At 47.1% G+C, this 20017-nt stretch overlaps 1 protein-coding gene across 2 annotated transcripts; it reads right to left on the bottom strand.

The window, feature by feature from the left end:
* Nucleotides 1-249: 249 nt before the first annotated feature.
* Nucleotides 250-13264, bottom strand: CELF5 (CUGBP Elav-like family member 5). 2 transcript variants are annotated; one of them, XM_027664396.1, is made up of 3 exons: nt 12916-13264; nt 6104-6186; nt 250-1808 (listed from the first exon to the last, which is right to left on the bottom strand). In XM_027664396.1, the coding sequence occupies exons 1-3, from the start codon at nt 13187-13189 to the stop codon at nt 1755-1757; spliced, it is 411 nt and encodes a 136-aa protein (XP_027520197.1). In that variant the 5' UTR covers nt 13190-13264; the 3' UTR covers nt 250-1754. The 2 variants fall into 2 exon arrangements, with proteins under 2 accessions (XP_027520197.1, XP_027520196.1); XM_027664395.1 differs by lacking the exon at nt 250-1808 and adding an exon at nt 2714-5113.
* Nucleotides 13265-20017: the final 6753 nt, after the last annotated feature.

The following is a 20017-nucleotide window of genomic DNA, read 5'->3' as shown; positions in this document are numbered from 1 at the left end:
CTCCAGAAATAAAGACCTGCCATGTGAAAATCCACAGTAAATGGGCCCAAGCCCCAGTGCCACTGAATGAATCTCCTGAGCTATTTCTGGGCTGAACAGCAGAAATTACGGCTGATACTAGATAAGCTGTTTCCTTTTAGGGGTGCTGACAGACCAGAAGAGAAGCCCCAGGCCTGCAGGATCCCCTTGAAGATAGTCAAAACTCATTTGGAGAAGGCCCTCAGTGATCTAACGTAGTTAGCCCTTCTTTGTCTGACCAGAGATCCCAGAGGTCTCTTCCACCATAAATTACTCTTTGATCCTATTTATATCCATATTCAAAAACACTCATGTGCAGGCACACACATCAAATGACCCCAACCAAGGAGATGGGAATGTGAAGCCTTGCTCAGAAGGGTGGGTGCCTTTGCAAAGATGAAAGGTCTGTGGGGGTTGGTGCATAGGTGCATGTGTGTTCACAAGCACAGGTAAGCGTGCTTACCAGGGAACACATCAGCTCTGGGAGACAAAAGTCCAAGCTCTGTGCTGCCAGGGAGATGCAAGGGCCTGGTTCTACAAAGGGCAGTCATTTCTCTGGAGAAAGGAAGGCCCCTTGTGCACAGGACGGAGCCTGCATGTGTGCACTTGGTCAAGATGCGGGAACAGGTGCTGATCTTTAATTTCATTATTCTTCCAATTCCATAGGCAACAGGAGTCCAAATCTGCTTTGGAAGCTTGCTCTTCCCCAGCCTCTTCGGTGTTGGCACTTCACCGGACAGCTGCCTTGCCGTACGATATTCTCAGCCCCTTAAGCCAAACCCTCAACAGCACAAGTGTTTGCAATCCTCCCTGCAGTGAACAGGCACATCTGCTGCTTCTTGTCCAGGGACTGCTTTAGCTCAGTACCTTCATGTTCTGGTGCTGCCACTTCAGTGAGATAGCCTTAGCATGCTCTCTGTATCATTACCTTCTACTGATAACATTGCACAGCTCTCAGGAATTTGCCAGTATTGTCTATCAAACCTGCAGGATGGACATGGGAAAAACTTCTCCACCCTACCTGCCCAAAGGTTCAAGCTGCAAAGATTAACAACTGGGGCCCAGCTTCAGCCCCCAGCCAAACGTTCAGGCCACCTACTCCACTCCTCAGCACATCCCCCAGCTTTGCCAGCCAAAATATCCCATAGTGTTCACACGAAGAAATTTTCAGAAATACTGGTCCAGGCTGCCTTCACATCAGCAATTGTACAAATGAGAGGGAAGGGAAGAATGAGATGCTATGACCTCTCTACCAAAGCCCCTCCAGTCACCTGTGCTCCTTTATATCATCACGGGCTCTGGATCCTGACAGATGGCTCAAGTGAGCCCTTGCTCCTGGCAGCACAGGAGACAGCCTACCCACAGGGATGCCCTCTGCTCAAGCTCTGCTGGGTCTCTGCACTAATCCTTGTGCCCAGCCATCTGAGTTAGTGCTGCAGCATGTCAACCCCTGGTGCATTCCCATAGTCTCTCTCTGCTCTCATGCTGCTGCTCTCTGTAATTTTCCATTTCTGCGTCTCTGCACCCATGAGTTCTCCCTATGATGTAGCCACATTTCAGTACTCCCATCACTGCTTTTGAACTGCCCGTATTCCTAGTTTGGACTAATACCAATTTCTGCCTCTTACTTGCCTACCTTTCAGCAAGCCCTTCTTTGTTCTGCACAGAAATAAAACTGTAACTGTACCTTGCCAGAAGAATTACTTTTCTAAACCTCCCCCCTCCACTTCCTCCTTTTAGTCTTCTTCCTCTTCTTCAGGAGCAATTTTATGTAATTTGCAACTGTCTGGCTGCAAATGAAAAGAGACATAAAGTGTTTCTGCGAAATACTGAAAAGCTGGATGCTTTTCCCACAAGTTTCACTTAGCAAGAGGCTTTAACTTGCTGTGTGATCACTGTATGTCATTAATAATCTCTCCAATTCCTTTCAGAACTCAGCAAAGCGAAGGTACAATCACGAATCAAAGGCATGGGTTATGGAGTTATAATATCACTTCATCAAGCTAAGGAGGAGTGTGCCAGTGAGTGGGGAGAAGGTGAAACACCACACTGCTGGCTGGCAGCTGAAGGAGACACTAGGTTTAGGAAGAAGTGTTAAGGGCCTGATTTCCTCTCTTCTTTTCAGATTAGAAGATTTTTGCCTCTGTTCAGCCTATATGGGTTGTGTGTCTTTCCCCAAGCCCTGCATACTGAGGCCACAGAGGGAGCTGCTTTCTATTTTGTTCCTCAGGCATATCCATCTCCACCTCTAACGGGCTCAAAAGACTTAACAAACTGCTTTACTGGGACTGAGTCAGACTTAGTTGTGCAGTTCTCCATCCTGTCCTCAGGGAGTAAAACTGGGGAATGTGAAATGGGATGTTTGCACACAGCAGAGAACATTGTGGAGGGCAGGGAGGAGGAGTGTGTCTGGCTGGGAGGTAGTGTTGGGCAGAGAACTGGCCACAGTGCTGGTGCTGTCTAGAAACTGCACAGTCCCTGTGAGCAAGGTGCCATGTCCTCCCCGTCTGTCACTCGTAGCGGACTGGGGCAGTGGGCAAACTCGCCTTGGCTGTGCTGAGCTTCACAAGTCACAGTCCACATCACAGGCAGGTTCCCTGCCTGGGTACTCCTCTTGCCCACCCCAGCTGACACAGATACTTGGCATCCTTTTAAGCTCCTTAGTGAGCTTGGGTGATAAGACACTTCTGCTAATTCACCAAGGATGTGCTTTACCTTGCTGTTCTAGGAAGCTCCATCCTTCCTTCCCCAAAGGAATATTCACACATTTGTTATTTCCAGACTGCATTGACAACAATTCAGCAGCTGTGAGGGCAGGACAGGTGTTATAGATAATACAATATGCAGCTGACTGTACAGGTGAGATTGGTTGAGTTACTATCCCTGGAGTGATTTAAAAGATGTGCAGATGTGGCACTTAGGGACATGGTTTAGTGGACTTGGCAGTTAATGGTTGGATTTGACAATCTCAGAGGTCTTTTCCAACCTAAGTGATTCTATGATTGCTGCTTTACACCCTGAGCACACTAGCCCATACGAAAGGCAGTAAAAGCCAAAATTCTGTCTATCTCGTAAAAAGAAGCTAAGCCTTATTGTCAAAAAGTCAGCTTTTTAGAGTTTAAATTCCATTTAGTTACCATACATCCAACAGCCCTTAATTTAAAAACAAAAAAGAATTCTGACGTCACAGAAGGAGAACTTGCCAGAAATGCCACAGGAGCAAATAGAGATCATGGTGATTCCTACTGATTATATAACTATATATAACTATAAATACAAATATAACTATAAATATAAAACCTCAGGAAAGCTACACTGCACTCATGGCCCTGCAGGAACAATGTGTCCACATTCTTAGATGGGCTGACATCACTGGGCATCAGACCTGGAGGGCCTAAGCAATACCTCTGTGGGCCCAGACCTACACAACAGACTTGGAAGAGAACCCAGAAGTCCTGCTCCAGCTACCTGATCGCAGCCTAAGGATCTCTCAGAAACCATATCAAAGCATTTCCATAAATCTGACCTTACCAAATCCTCAGTCTAGACCTAGAAAGTCATTTGTCTCTATTCAGGTTCATGAACTGTTGAGATCAACCACTGCTCTCTGCATTGAGACCAACAAAGGAAGGTACTTGGCCACTTGTGGCATCTATGCTTGCTTGGTAGTACAACAGTAAGTGTAGGATCAACAGAAGATCCTTCCTATGCCAGTCTGATCCCTCGTTGTCTCTAAATGTGCTGATGCTTGGTCACGTGTTCAGGTACAGCTTGTGTCACCCTACACTGATGTCATATACCCTTCAACTTTCTTCCTGCTATTGCTCTGTGCAACAAAGAGATAGCGTAGGGGTAAAATAAAGAAGAAATCACTTGTTTACCAGACCACAGCCCAGTACATTCTGTTCTCTGCCCTATGTTTGGACCCTTGCTGTATTTCTGGTGATAGGCTTTGCCACAGAGTTTAACAGAAGATGATTTAGATGCAAATGTACAGAGATGAAATTTTACAGCCTTGTTCCCAAAACAGGGAAGCAAATACCCAGCACTCCCATCTATGATTCATTTCAGGAGTATTCTCTGTGATCAGCTGGATCAGAGGGATGGGTAATGCTATATAGACACAAGCAAACCTGAAAGCTTCCTCAGGTCACCCAGACCATGTCCATGCCAAGACCAACTCTATGTGGATCCGGATGGAGGTCTGTTTCATTCTGGTAGTTACCATCTCTAAATGACCACTAAAATGATCAGAGAGAGAAGGAATCATGCCTTCTTGGTCATTGAGGGACTTAAGAGAAACTAAATGTGATGAAGTAGTGTATTGACAGCCTGAAAATAAACAGCTCCAAATGCCACACAGCTCATCTTCCTCCTAATCCTGAAACATAATTACACCACATTGCTCATTAACTGTCTCCAGACAAATATGTTCAAAAGTACTCTCTGAGCAGACTTTGTACTGTTCCCAGGCAGTTTCTTACACCTCCCTTAACATAAAAAGCCTTTAGATCACCACATCACAGACACAGTGCTGCTTCAAATACTGCTCCATGCAGCACAATATAACCGAGAGCACAGACAGTAGAGAAACATGCAACAAATTCCCAATGTAGAACTGTAGCAAAACTGAGATTGCCTTGAATCCACCAAGCCTCACATGAATAACCTCTCAGAGACCCTCTGTAGGTACTAGGTAGAGATGTGTCTGACTTCCCCATTGTATTAACAGCATTGCACCATGATTCCTCATGACTGTTCCTCCATCCTTTAACTTGTTCTCACAGACTCTGTCAATTCTGCCCTGGACCAACACACACAAGGTTACATTGCTTGAGTCCAAAAAGCTGACCATTTCCTGTCACACAAAAATAACTCAAGGAGATTTGAGCACCTGGTTATTTTCACTCTTTCTCCTGGTCGTCCCGAGATAAAGATCCTGTTAAGTGGGAATTAAGTTACATGCATTTTCCAGTGCTCAAATGCCAGCACAGGCCCATGCAAAAAGGGAGCAGAGGTAAACAAATACAGAAAATGACGTGTGCGTGGGGAGGTCTTGAGGGCAGCTGGGAGAAACGAGGGAAGCTCTTTGGACCTGTATGGGTTAAAGAGAAAATGTTATGGCTAAAAATTCCCAACCCCTCTCCAGAGACCCCTGGTTTACATTAATTATTTTGTTGCCTTGAGCACTCAGAGCCTGTGTGAGCTTCTATCTAAAAGTACCCAACTCCTCCTCCTACTCACCTCCAAATGAATCCTTTAATGTGTGTGATCAACCCCCTCAGCACAGCAAGGGAACTGCCCAGTCGAAGCTCTTAAATCATACCAAAATGGGAACAGCAACAATTCAGAATTCCTTTCAGCTTACCAGCAGGTCCCAGGGAGGCAGAGGACTACCCTGCAAGTAGGGACCTGTTGCACAGTGCCTGGACTCCTGGGATTGATCCCTACTGCACTTTGCTCCCAAGACCAGCTGTGGAGGGAGCAGGACCCACGAACAGACCACAGCCACTTCAGCAGTCCTGGTCTCACCTATATAACCCATTTTTCTTCCAAACAGTGGGATGTGGCAAGTGTATTTTTTTCATCTGATCCAACTCCGACACAGCACTAGAAGTCTGTCCAGGCTCCCTGCAGGGCAATGGCAGAGTAGCAGCAGATGCACCAGGAGGTGCTGCACACCTGGAAAAAGGGTCTGGTATCTTGTCTTGTCTCGTGTGAGCATTCCAGCATGCCCACTGTGCAGGCTGTGACCACGCTCTTCACTCCAAAGCCCACAGCTCCCTAGTGATAGGGACAGATAGGTGAAGGCGACATGTCACACCACAGAGAGCAAAGAACGGCACAGAAACAGGCCTGGCCAGAGCTACATGTGGCAGCCTTGGCCAGGCAGAGGAAAAAAGCAGCAGCTCTGTGAAGAGCAGCGCTGTGCTTCCACTCCCATATCCCTGTTCTAACCCCTGAAATACACTTCTCTTTCACAAGTAGGAAAATTAATCTAAGCCACTTCTCATCTTTGCTCCCTCCCCTGATAATCCCTCATTTGCCTGCCCATGGCATCCAGACACAATTCACTGGGACTTACCCCTGGCAAAGTCTTCTGTTCATGCAGTGCTGTCTGGGCTTTGATGGCAGAGTCTCTGGCACAGTACGTGAGGAATGCACAACCTGCAGTGGATACAGCAAGTGTCAAGTTAGACTGGCAATTGCGGATGCACATCAACACAGATGTTAGATAATTTGGTTGTGTCTAAGACTCTAGGGAAAGAGACAAAGAAACAATGTAAAAGGACTTGCAGGCCCCATCCATCTCCCCTTCTATTAAGTCCTGGAAAAGGGTCCCAGTGAATCAACTAGGTTTGACACAGGCATTGAACAATGAGACACAATGGGAATGCAAAAGGAAAGCTAATTTGGTCTGTGGTAGAAACAGTCCAAAACACAGGGATCAGAGGAGAGGCAAGGACCAGTATGATTATTGACTTAAAAAAAAAAAAAGAAAAAAGCAAGAAAAGCGGAAAAGTGTCTGGGATTTTAGCCTCACACAAAAACTTCATGATCCAGATGCATGAATCATGGAAAGCTACAGAAGGGCCTCGTGTGTGATAAGATGTGCACAAACACATATCAACATATGCATGACAAAGGAAATCCAGAGACCAGCAAAGCATAATGCATTCTTCAAGGGCCAACTTAGGAAGCAAGATGAAAAGCACAGGGAAAAGGCCAGATCCTGACATTCTTAGTCAAGATATGACTCAACATCTTAGCTGAATACTGGAGCCAAGGGAGGAGGGGAAGAACTATAGCCCCTCCAGGAAGAAGAGGGATCATCTTTGGGTGCTCTGATGCTTAATCAAATGAAACTAAGCACAGGAAAAATCTGGTTGGTTATCAAGAAACATTTCCTAGCAGAAAGAGATTTATTAGACTGTGGAATGATCTCCCCAGGGAAGTGCCTGAAGCTCCATCACTTGAGTTGCTTCAGATGAGGATAGGCAAAGCACTGGAGAATAGGCTCAAATGCTAGAATGCGTCTGACCCCCTCATTCAACCCCCCTCCTATTGGCAGTGGCATTTCACATCCTAAGCAAAGGCAGGACACGTCCCTTTGGCTGTTGCTAAACATGTATGTCTACACTATTGTGCTGGGGCTGCAGATACATTGTTATGGCCCACAGAGGCCTGTTTTTCTGCCTCCACGTTCTTGTGCCTGACTTGGGGTACTCTAAAGCTGCTTCAGTTCTCCATGGATCCAAAGGTGGATGTGAGACAGGGACTGTCTGGACCTCTCCCCTTCACCCCGGTGGGACTCCATCGTACACAACACTCTGGCAGAAGCCAGCTGCTCAGGACAATCCCAACCCATGGCAACACGATTATCCTGTTCTTCTATCCCAACTCCAGTAAGTTGCTGCAGCTAAGCAAATCACATTTGTCCTCACATCTCTTGCTAGGGAAAAAAAACCCCTCGATAAACAGCACACAAGCACTAGAAATCTCGAAGAGATAATTAAAGCTCCTCACTGCCCAGGTTTTTAACCACGAATTCTGCACCAAAGTGAAGCGTGGGATCAACAGATAATTTAACAAATGCAGTGAGGTCAGGAAGCATGAAGGTAAACTCCACTTCTCATGGCAAAGGCAGCCAGTTCTGTTGTGTGGGGGTAGCACCCCTCTGCTTTCACTCTCCCCACATAGACTGCTCTGATATCAAGCCTCAAAAGCAGCAGACTTCTAACAGACTCGAAGGCCTGGTAACCAAAGTCTCAAACACAGATGCTTGCCTAAGACCACCTGCTGCTCCAGTCTGCTACTTTGCAAGTCACTAATCGGGGTCAGGTTTAGCAGACAAAATGCTGAAGTCAGGAGCTGGAAATAAGCAACTTATTCCACTAAGAGCTTCAACGCATTGGTACTGTGTCCATGTGCAAGGAAGACACCATCCTTGCCCCAGGAGCATTAACCATCAAACCTAAGAAAACTAAGGATGGGAGAGGAGTTAAGTCTACCTGAAGCTATCTGTTGAGTTAAGCATGCAAACCCCATCCTTGAGTCCCAAATTCCAGTGCTCAAGAATGTCAAAACCGAGGTAAAATGCACTGTCAGGCTCAAAAGCCTCAGTCCACGGGAGGACAAGGGAAAAATGAGGATTGGACAAAGGCACACCATTGAGTGGGGATAAAGGAGATACACTCCTCACATAGGGATAGAGTTATTTTGTAAGGTACTGTCATCATGCCAGATCAGGGATTTACAAAGTCCAGCAACCACCAGCACCAATCTGAAAAAGTGCCATGAATCCCCTCCCTAGAGTCCTCTGGTCTTTCTCTTCCCTACAGTAAAAGCAGCCCATAACACTGTTCATCTTTTAGGTGCCTAGGTATCCATAACAAGGGGCAGCAGCTTCTGGAGACAGAAACATCCTGCCACTGTGGAGCTTGAAGATGCCTCACTCAAACTTGAATCCAAGGGTAATCCTCGCTGCTGCTCTGCTTTACAAGGATATGGATATTTACTCAACAGCATCCAGCTTGTACTCCTTCCCTTCACTCATGCATGAAACAGCACTCAGGTAGCCTCTAACAACAGGCTAGTCTTGGCTGGACTGGGGCAAGGAAGCCTATAGGCACAGGACAGCCTGGTCCACTCCTCCATCCCTGAGCTCTTCATGTCTCTAAGCTATGAGGACATTCAACTAATTCATTTCAATCTCATTCTTACTTCCCCAATGGCAAGAATCTGGGAGGCTGTACTGGCTGTGGAAAGGAAGGAGCTAAAAATGTCAGCTACATCTTTTGGGAAACATGATTACTGTCCTCTAGAGTCGGGTGTTTTGGAGGTAGGAGGCAGGAATCAATTCCATTTTCTTTGCAAAGCCCTGGTCACAAATACAGGAAAGGGTTTGGCAGAATCACTACACTCTAAGCCGCATTGTGTAAACAATTATTTGGGGAAAAGAAACTTCCTTCCTGAGGAGACATTATCTCTTGCACACTAGTTCTTCAACTACCCCCTAGGATGCTGTGACAGGATTCTGCTTACCGTGTCTTTCATGGGTTCTTTGGACTCCTAAAACTTTGAGCTTAACAGTCACCCAAGTATCTGCTCAACAGTGAAGAGATGTTCGCAGAGGTGCAGAGGAGCCTGTCACTCACTAGGTTTTCTCACTTTCACATCTCCCACTTTAGTTAACAGCAAGCTCAGATCGACAGGCTTATGACCCTTTGGCCACTTCTAACACCAAGTCAGTTATGCCTGCTGAGACACGGGACATGGTGTTAAAAAGTGCTCAGGGTGTTAAGAAACGTCAGCCTGGAAGGCCCTGGGCAGTGCCAGCGACCCACGTCAGCACAGGGACACAGAACAGCACCCAGGGCACTGTCTGTAAAGCTGATTTGCAAGAGGTCCAGGTGATTAGAAATCATAAATTAAGTTGTATTATAAATTCTGTATTACACTACTTATAGACTGCAGTATAGTGATTCTGTGTTTGTAGAAACCTTATGCTATTCTAATAATAAATTCTGTGCTATAGTGATCAGAAAATTCTGTTAAGAAAATGAAGCCTTAAGTCAAAAATTTTAAGTTTAAGCTCTAAGCTTTTGACTATGACTTATTGCCATCACCATTCTGCCAAAGATCCCTAAAAGAACCTCTGCGCCCCGTCAGCGTCAGTGATACCACCCTACTTTCACGGGCTCCAGGAGGGCCTCCAGCTCCCTAAAAGCACAACCCAGCCTAGTTCCACTCGCACGAGACTGCAGAAAAAAAATATATTCTGTGCCTGATCCTCCCTACAAATCACACATTGACTCTGGAATTTACAGTCCCTTCAGATTCTAAACATTACTCCACACATAAGCAATCTAAAGCCTTGAGCAAGAAAAGGCTGCCAGTTTGTAGAAGAGAGGGATCTCTAGATTCTGCTCAGCATCAGAAATCACATCAAATACTTCAGCAGGGGAAGCATGGAGTCAGCAGGGAGCTAATCTACAAGCCTGCAGAAGCTGAGTCAAAACTCAGCTGCCAGCAAGGCAAGTTAAGGCTGAGGGTGCTGTTGTGTCCTTGCCCTCTGGAAAAGCCACCCATCTGTCCACACACCATCCATTCACCCACACACCTGCGGGAGGGCTGCTCCTGCCTCTGCCAAATATTTCCCTGCAGTTCAGTTTAGTATCTCACACTCCTGAATCTCCACTTTCCTTACTGTGAGCACTCCTAGGAAACCCATCAAGTTGACACTTGTAAAAGAACTGCCTTCTGCCTAATCCTGGAACACAAGGCAAAAAAACCTTCCACTTGATTCTCCCTACTCAGTCTCCTTTGACCCATTCCAAAAGCCTGTTCAAAGACCTCCCTGCTCTTCCCATGAAAATATTAGCTTTGAGACAAACACTGCTATTAACATGCAAATGTATCTGTGATTAACATATATAGAAAAACTGCCTCATGAATAATAGTAGGCTGGAACACTATCAACTACCAGTGGACAGGCTGCTGAGACATGACTAGTCAGGTACTAACAAAACCATTTCACAGCGGAGCTCATATTTCTAGATCTGTAAGATCCTCCTCTGTCTCCACCAAATTCATCCATTCTCAGCATCCATACAGGATTGTCCTAGCCAGCTCTTGGACTCTGCAGCCCAACTCACATCTTCCTGCCCCGGTAGGCCTTTTCCACCTTTTCTTCCTTCCTGGGAGCAGAGGTGGCTGCTCAGCTCCACATCAAGCTGTAAGGGAACACAAAAGGACTGCTGGGCTTTACCAGCATTGCTGGCTTCTCACACAACTGCTTTCTCCCATTTGGGGAGAGAAAGGGAAAAAGCAGATGGAAGCTGCATGTGAGCTGTCAACTGGATCTCATTGCAGATCAGGGAACATGGGGAGAGAAAATTGAGTCTGCTGTTACAGCTGCCCCAGAAAGGTTACGGTTTCTTTACAATGCAGGAATGAACACGCAACTGTCCGGATTTGCCACAGCATCCCCTGATCAGGGACTGTGATGGTGCTCCAGGCCACTGCAGCTCCTGGGTCAGGCTTGGCACCCTCCAGGACTGCTGATGCCAGCAGCTCCTCACCAGGATGGCCTTCCTGCACAGAGCCCAAGCCAGTGCAGTCAAACCTGGTAAGATGGGATTGGAAGGTAGGGGTCAGGGTGGGCTGGACTGTGGGTTTAATTCCCTCACCACAAGCTAACCCCTCCTGTTCCACATCCTTGTGAAGAAATTACTTCTTTGGAGAGGTATATTGCCTATTCCCAAAACAGGCCAAGGATCTACATGCAAACTCATGCCACCAGGGAAGGAATCCCAACCTCTCACTTCGTACAAAACAGGACAAAGAGGTGTAGAAACTACCATACAATGGCCACCAGAGAACCTACACAGCTCAATAGCCTTTTCTGGGCAGCACAGAGCACCTGTTCCGGACAGAACAACCCAAGAGCAACACCACAGCATCCATGCAAAAAAAAAAGTCAAAACCAAAAGGATGTATTTATTTTGCTGCAGAAATCTTGCATTTAACATCAAGTCAGTATCACACACATCTGACTAATACCACTGATGTCCCCTCTAATTTCCATACCTAAGCAGATCCCTAGAATTTGTCTCCTGCCTGGAAGTTGATCTCAGACCACGTAGTCTATATTTAAGATATCACTTGAAATGAAATGCACAACTGCCTTTTGCCTTGGGCCCATTCTCCTCCTTACTGCGTTTGAAACCTTGCAACTCACTGGCAGCAGGTTTGGATACAGTTCCTTGCATACAGAGACACATGCCATTCTTGTGCTCAAGTCACAACCAGATACACTTCTTCATCTAAATTCAAGTCAGTCCAGCCCCCACAGGCTTCAATGAAGTGTTCTCCTTTTGTGCTGGAGTTAGATTTGGCCTTTTGTTTGAAATAAGCTTGTTTTTCCCTTGTCCTCTTTCCTCTCTCTTCAGTCTAGAACAGTTCGAGTTGCCAAGGCACTCAGTTTTCCTTACCCATCCTCCTAAATCTGAGGCATCAGGACTGAACACGACACACACCCTCCAGCATGCGCCAACACACGGCCCCATCACGGATCATTTTAGGGCACAGCAGCCCAGGCTGAACACCGACAGCTTTCAGGGTACTTACCGTAAATTCCTTGCAGGTTGCTCTACTTGTGCCAGGGAGTGGGGCTGCCATCACCCCCTCGGATCTTACAGCAAAAAACTCTGTGAGTTTCCATTCCTGGCTGGAGTGGTGCTGGTCACAAGATCCCAAACACCTGCCAGGGTGGCGTAGAACTGCTCCACTGAAGGGAGCGGACACCCTGAACGCAACAGCTCTTCAAAATACAGCTTTCAAACACAATAAGTACGGCTAAAGGAGCCTGCTCAAACTTTTCAGCATCCACTAAAGGTCCTTCAGCAAAGGAAAAACCCTTCATCCCCCCCCAGCCTGCCACCAACCAGGCACTATCTATCCTAAACGGCACTGACAGCAGCAGATCCGTGGCCAATATCCTTTGTTGTGTGGATTTTCAACTCCCAGTGCCGTACTCCTGCCGGGGGCGGCCCGAGCCCCGGGGAAGGCGGGGAGGTGTGCCCGGCAACCCACCGAGGGTCCCGGGCCACCCGCGGCAGCTTCGGTCCGCCCCACGCTGCACATCGCGGCCTTTGTTGAGCCCCTCACAACCCGGCGCCAGGCCCCAGGGGGCGGCCGAGGCCGGGGGACTCCACGGGGCTCTGCCGAGCCCCGCCCGTGGGCGCCGAGGATGTGGACCCGCTCCCGGGCAGGGGATAGGGGGCCGCGACGGATGTGAGAGAGGGTGGGGAGAGAGAAAAATCACATCACAGGGGGTCAAGCGTGGACCGGCCCCGGGCCCGCCGCCCTTTCAGCGCGCCGCGCCGGGCTCACCCTTGTGCATGCCGGTGTAGCGGTCCTTGAGCACGGTGAGCTCGTAGATCTTGCCGAACTGCTCGAAGAGCGGCTTGAGGTCCTTCTCCTCCAGGTTGCGTGGGATCTGCCCCACGAAGAGCTTGATGGCATCCAGGTCTTTCATGCTGTCGGGCTGCGCGGGGGGCTCCGCGCCGCCGCTGCTGTTCATGGGGGAGGCTCGGCGCGGCGGCTGCGGCGCTGGCGGGAGCGGCGGCGGCTGTCTCCTCGCCTCGCCCTCGGTGAGTCTGGCCATGCCCCGCGCCCGGCGCGGCTGCGGGCGGGGGAGGCAGCGCGGCAGGAGCGGGAGCGGGAGCGGGAGCAGGAACAGGAACGGGAACGGCCCCGCCGCCCGCGCCGCCGCCGCCGCGGCCCCACAAAGAGCCGCGCGCAGCGCCCCCTGCCGGCGGCGCGGAGCCCAGGCGAGGCCCGGGGCACCCCAGGCGTGGGGGGGGGCGCCTTGAGAGGCACCGGGAGACCCCCGAGAAAGGGGCGGGAGGTCCCTCAGGGGAGGGTTGGCCAGGAGAGCCGTGAAGGTGCTGGCAGCCACGGGCGAGGAGGCAAAGCAGCTGTGGCCGCCAGCTGAGGGCCGAGCGGGGAGACACGACGCCCATCCCCAGCTGTATTTTAGGGCCCAGATTCTAGGAATGCGGAGGCCCTGGGAGCAGGGGAGAGCTCTGAGCACCCACGAAGGCAGAGCCCCTCTGCATCCGTGTCAGAAATTAGCGTTTGCCTCCATTTTCTCAGTGTCTCAGTACGAGGGTCTGGAGGCAAAGAGGTTATTTAAAGCACAAAACTTTCTAACACAGCTGTCACCCGGTGGTAAGCACAGACACAAGCACCAGTGCTGGAGGGGGCTTAGCTGGAATGGGAAGAAATACATGGCCCCAGGTCTACAACCCCAGGCAGGTCTCTCTGCCCCTGCCCTTCTAGGCAAAGTCCCCTTTCTTCCGAGCAGCTCAGCTCCCTCCTCACTCAGGTTTGGTGGGGGCATTCCCAGCTACTTCCTATGTCAGATCGTGCCAGATGGTCAGAAGCTGGTTGCATATCCATGTGGAAGCAGCCCTTATTGCTGCCAGGATCAGATCTCATCCCCATGTGAGGATGTGGATTGCTGCTCTCCCACTGGCTTCTCCAGCCGCGGTGAGGCTGCAGGGGAGGGAGTCAGTGCTCCAAGCAGCATAGCCCAGGAGGCCCAGGCTGTCTCACCTGCTGTCATGCCAGGGTGATGCTGAGGCATAGCACATCCGAGGCATGTGCTCCTTCTGGAGCAGCTGTGCTGCAGGGATGCAGCCAAACACTGCTCTGCCGCCCACAGCCATACACTGCCTGCATCTTCCCCAGAGCGTTTCCTCTGCAGCATGCACAGCTTCTGTCGTCACAACATACATTTTAGCCTGTCATCCTGCCCTGGTATCCCTGAAGATGAAAACGCTTCTATGCCCTCGTGGTGGGAGTAGGAAGGGGGTGCTTGCTGGATTGTTTGCAGAGAGAGCTGTGGCAGAGCCCAGTGCTCAGCTCCACTGAGCATGCCAGGCCTGAGGCTTTAAAAAGAACTGTGGTGCAGGCACAGCCTGGCCTCCCTTCCCCTTGCTTAGTCTCTCTAGTAAGGGATTTCTGTCATCCCTCACTATTGCCCCGGATCCTGCAGAGTGAAGGCAGCAGTGGAGTGTAGAGGTGACCCTACTATCCAACACACAGAGCCAGGGCAACAACAGCTCACGTAGCAGCCCAATTCAGAAGGCTCTTGCCTGCTCCCAAAGTCCCATCCTTCCTCCTACTCTCTCCTCGCAGTGTCCTACATGCCAGCTCACCTCCCAGAGCACTGCCTCAAACCCTACCCAGATCTGTTAGGCATGGTTTTACCCAGGAAGGCAGAAGGCTGACTCCAGGCCCCTGTTTCTTCCAATGCTTGAAAGTAAAGCACGTGAAAGAAAGAAAAGTGACAGCAGAATAGAGAATAGCTGAACACCAGATTAGAGGAGAATGCCTCAATCATCAAGTCAACTCATCTCCACCCCTGCTGCAAGCAGCTACAGCACTGAGCCCTTCTAAATATTTTTGAGAAGTTTTATGAAGAAAGATTTTTTTTTCTCCTGCTATCCCTAGTGAAAGGCTAACCCAGCAGTGACAAATTCAGCCTCTAGAAAAGAGCATTTTCAATTCAGTACTCCACCCCACATCTTCCACATATCCCTGAGCTGTTACAGCTCCGGCAGCTCTAAAGAGCAAGGGCCTTTGTATCTTCTGCTTCACCAAGGTGCTGTAAGTGTCAGATATATTTAAGAGCATGAAGCATTCAGAAACTATGGAAACCAGGACAAGAGAAACCCCAAAAATAGATGGAAGAGGCAAGCTGTTGTAAAGTCTGGAAAAGTCTTGCTGAGGAAGGCTGTGCTTGCTGCAGCTGATCACAGAGTGGGATCCATTTAGAGCTCAAGCATAAAATATCCTCTCTCCACTCTCTTCATAGTTTGTCATTTTTCTCTGTGGATATTCTTTAACTTCCCCTCTATTTAACAGGCCTCCTAATTACCACTTCCTTTGAATGATTCACATTGTACTGTGCCCTTCCTGTGACCTGGACCAGCCCGCTGCCTGACTGCTTCTATATAGCAGGAGTATTTGGGAACATATCATGAGAAAAAACACTACAGAGCACTCACCTAAAAGGGAAATCCAAAGCAACCTACAGAGAAGGGTGCCTGAAACAAAGAGTTGAGGTGGCAGCCTGTGAAACACTATGATTCTTCTCTTTATAATGCAAACACCTGTGTTGTGCATATTCAACCTCTACAGACAAACCAGTTGCTGAAGTAGAATGCCTTCACTCAAAAAAACAGTATAGCACATAGAAGAAACACAAAGGATGCCAACATGAGGTATACAAACCATCTTACTCAATAGTCAACAAAATATAAGTCAGTAACAGATGTAGATGAGCTAAAGTACTCCACAAGAGACAGAAGCCATCTACCCCTGGAAAGCCAGGTTGTGGTCATGTCCCTCACCAGCACAGACCTCAAGTCTGCATGAGACCAGAGGTGCTGAAGTCTCACTTCACAGCACTGGCTCTAGTTTCAGGTGCTCATTACAAGCTACTTCTTGAAAAGAGAAGTCTCTAGTCTTCTCAGCATGACCACCACCTCAGTGAGGAAGCCCCATCAACATGAGAAAGAGGCCCCAGATGAGAATCCTTGTCTTTATATGCCAGTGCACCTAAGGAAAAGTAAATAGATTGAAGGTGACCAAGATTCTTCCTCTTATAATTTCTTGACAGCAGCATCAATCTCGGGAATGATCTCCAGCTCCTTCCACTGTTCTGTGGATAGTGTAATCCCTAGAAACAGGAGCAGGAGAGGTTTCAGAGGGGTAAGCATCAAGTAGCACACCTGACTGGCTTCTTCAGACTAGCTGCAGATGGGAAAGCTGGAATCTGAGACAGAGGCACAGTCCAGAAACAGAAGCAATCTTCTAAGCATGGCAGTTGTACCAGCACTGCAGCATCCTTAGCAAGAAGTACCTGATGCTATCACAGAAGCATGATCTGAGAATACAAGCTCAAATTGCCTTTCATGAGTCCCACAGTTTCTTATGGGCTATTCTCTAGTACAAATTCCCACTCATATGAGCCGGGAAAAAATTCTAGGAGAACCTTACTCCACACAGCAGTTAAGACACCATCCTTTGAATGGCCCAAAGGAAATAATGCCAACTCTAGCTCTGTTTAAAAAAAACCTGCTGATAACAAGGAATCACTAGTGTGGCTTAAACAATAAAAAGAACTAGTTTCTTTTTAGATTCAGCAGAGGTAAGGTCTTTATATCCTCTCCCTTTCTCTTACAAAACAGACACTGTAGTGAAATTGCTGCATGGGTTTCCAGTCAGATATTGTCAGCTTGTTCCTTTTGGGTTTGTTAAGAATTACATTAAAGAACTGAGGCCCATGCTTTATTAAATTATCTAGATAAAGATCAGGGGTCAAGAACTCTTCAGAAAAACAGTAGATGTGGTATTTAAATGAAAAAACATTTCTTCATGATCTCTGTTTTAACTGACAGATCTTCTGTCTTACATTGTGGGCATGCTTTTTCCCTCCTGGAAGGAATTCACAATGCTCCTTTCCTTCTCTGGTCCCAATGGCACAGAAAAGCTTGAGGGCTTTGCTTCCCATTTTCATTACAGGGTACACAGCTCCCTCCAAGAGAGTAATTTGTACTTGCAACTTCTCTGAAAGAAATTAATCTGAAAGGAAAACCATGCTTAGTCATCCAATATTATAGATTATTCTCAATGATCTCAGAGGTCTTTTCCAACCTAATTAATTCCATGAAGCAAACCAAGCTGAAACAAATTAATCTACCCTCACACAAAAATCTATAGCAAGGATCAAAGGATTCCTCAAGAAATCCCACATTAACTGAATTTATGCTGGGCACAATACACAGGGCAGGTGAAAAGAGTCCAGGGCCTGTGAACTTGCAGGCAAGAAATGCCAAAGCATTTCTTCTTGAAAGAAGGGTCTTAACACGGAGAACCCCTTTAGAGGGGCCACTGGAGGAGGCAGAATGAACGTACAATGTTTGACTCTCCCTTTCTGTAGTGTTTATGTCACTTTCCCACTCCACAACTATGACCACTGTCCATGTAAGACTTGGACAAACTCATGCTCAGGGAACAGATCTCTTGCAATGCTTATAACTTGAATAAACAGTTTAGTGTTCAGATGGTCATTTGGTAATGACAGAGGCACAACAATCTCTACGAGCACAGTGTTGGCTTCTAAGGTAACCAGTTTTTCACAGTATCAAAGCTGTTTTGCATAGAAACTTTACAGGAATTCACTCACCTCAAGGTGGTGGAGTCGTGTTTTACTATTTTACTTTTGACTATATAGAAGGGAGGAAGCCTTTAAACACATGGATTTTCTTCCTTTTTGTAGAGGGATCTATTCCTCCAAATAATGCAAGGAGACTCCATTTTTTTGAGCTTCCATCAGCAAATAGTTCTCTGACAAATCTGTCCATCAAACCTACTCACTCACTTTATTTTTCCAGGGGAAAAAGAGACAAACAAATAAGAAAATGAAAAAAGTTAAAATACTTAAATATTATTACATTTATGGTCCAAAAAATATGTAAATCAACTGCAGTGAATTTTCTATTAGCTTTTAAATATTCACCTCAATATACATTTGTTCTTTAGGGCACACAAGAGATAAATAATTGAGTTAACATTGCTAAATAAATCAAGTCTTTTTCCTGAGCTGCAAATATTCCAGATTATAACCTTGAAGTTGCTATGCGATAACTACAAATGGAAACTAAACAGATCAAAGTGAGGCAAGCAGGAGCCCACACTCAAGCACCCAGAGGCCTAATTTACTGAGACATATAGTAGCAGCCCCATCATTTCAGATCAGTGAGTCAAGACTGAATGGTTCTGAAATGTAAAACCCAGCTTGGCCACAGGGAGCAGGAGAAGCTTGGGATTTGAGCTTGTGCTATGAACAATACGAGAGTGCAAGATTTAAAACAAACAAAAACTCTCAAAACCAAGCCCCACAACAATTTTGGGTAGCTGTGGTTTTGCACATCTGAATAGATTGTGGTAACTCAGCTGCAGATGGCGAGATACCTAATTCCATTTTGGCTTCAGGATCTTCTCTGCACTGAGTACAAGAATGGAGTTCATATTGCACAGCGTTAGTTATCTCCTAACAATAAACGAACCTCTCTTATGTGGGAGATAAACTACGATAGTCCAAACTACTTGCATAAAATCCCCACTAGTGCTCATGGAGGTGGGAGTACACAGAAGGCATTAACAACTTCAGTTAAACCCTGCTGGAAAACCATTTTTTTGTGAGCTGCAGACTTTGACAGCTAAAGGTAAAGTCAGACAAATAGCAAAGAAAATGGTTTTCTGGCTAGAAGCATCAGCTGCTAGCCACTTGTGTATATGTGCACATATGCTTTCCATGTTCTTACCTATAGGCCAGGCAAACTCCTCACAAGAGAAGGACAGGTAAAAATAAGGGCAACAAGAATCAGCTACACAGAGCTCTTCTGCATTGTTGTGGAGAACTTTTATTTTATCATGACACCTGTTGAATTTCTGCCTTTGTGTGCTGTGTTGGTGTCAGAATTGATCAGATATGCTGCAGTGTGGATCAGCACCAGAGTCTATTTGCAAGCTTCTCTGTTAACTTACCAAAGAAAACAACAATGTGGAAATAGCAATGTGGGAACTAAATTCAATCCCAGGATGGGCACGGTGTTCCAGCCATGAGAAAGTTCGAATCTGTTTATCTCAGATTTGAGCATATATGTTTCAGCACACATGCAGTTTGATCAAAAACTCTCATCTGTAGTAAAAACTACTTGCTAAGGCAGCCAGCTAGAGAAACACAAAATGCATCCAAAAGAATTATGGGACAAATTAACCTTGTGTGGGAGAGAGTGATATACTGTCCCAACTGCCCTTCAGGTTTATCAACTCATAAATCTTATCCATCTTTCTTTTAAGTTGTTGGCACTGCATCAGGAGTGTTAACAGTTCATTGTTGAGACCACATGCAGCTAAAGTGTTTTCTTTAGTGCTACAGCATTGACAGGGACACAACTGCAACTACACTTGGGTTGCCTTGGTGGAAGTTTTTGACTCTGAACTTTGAGCTTCTCATCTGGAAGACTGAGGGCTGCACTGAATAATGTTCCAGGCCTGTTCTGTTCACTCTTGCCCACTGCTGGCAAATTTTATAATCATCAACTCAAGCTGCAGCAGGATTGCTAATCATTTTTTCTATTTTTCTCAGCAAAGTAACAGAGTGAATAATTAGGACTGGTTAAGTAATCTGCTGGATTGGAGGGAACACCACCTAGTTTAACACACTAGAAATGTATGATGCAGCTGGAGGACTTTGAAACTACTTCCAGACGTTCAGAGCCTACAGAGTTCTTCAGACAACCACCGTACCATGCATGTTCTAAACCTACCCAGCACAGAGAATGCACCTTCCCATGGCACATATTGTAATGTCTATGGGCACAACACAAAAGCCAGTGGAAAACAATCAAGGCTT

This window comes from Corapipo altera, unplaced genomic scaffold (genome assembly GCF_003945725.1).
Source record: "Corapipo altera isolate COAL_440 unplaced genomic scaffold, ASM394572v1 96, whole genome shotgun sequence".
NCBI classification, from domain to species: domain Eukaryota; kingdom Metazoa; phylum Chordata; class Aves; order Passeriformes; family Pipridae; genus Corapipo; species Corapipo altera.
Note: the sequence above shows the minus strand (reverse complement) of the source record. Positions and strands in the feature narration are given on the sequence as shown.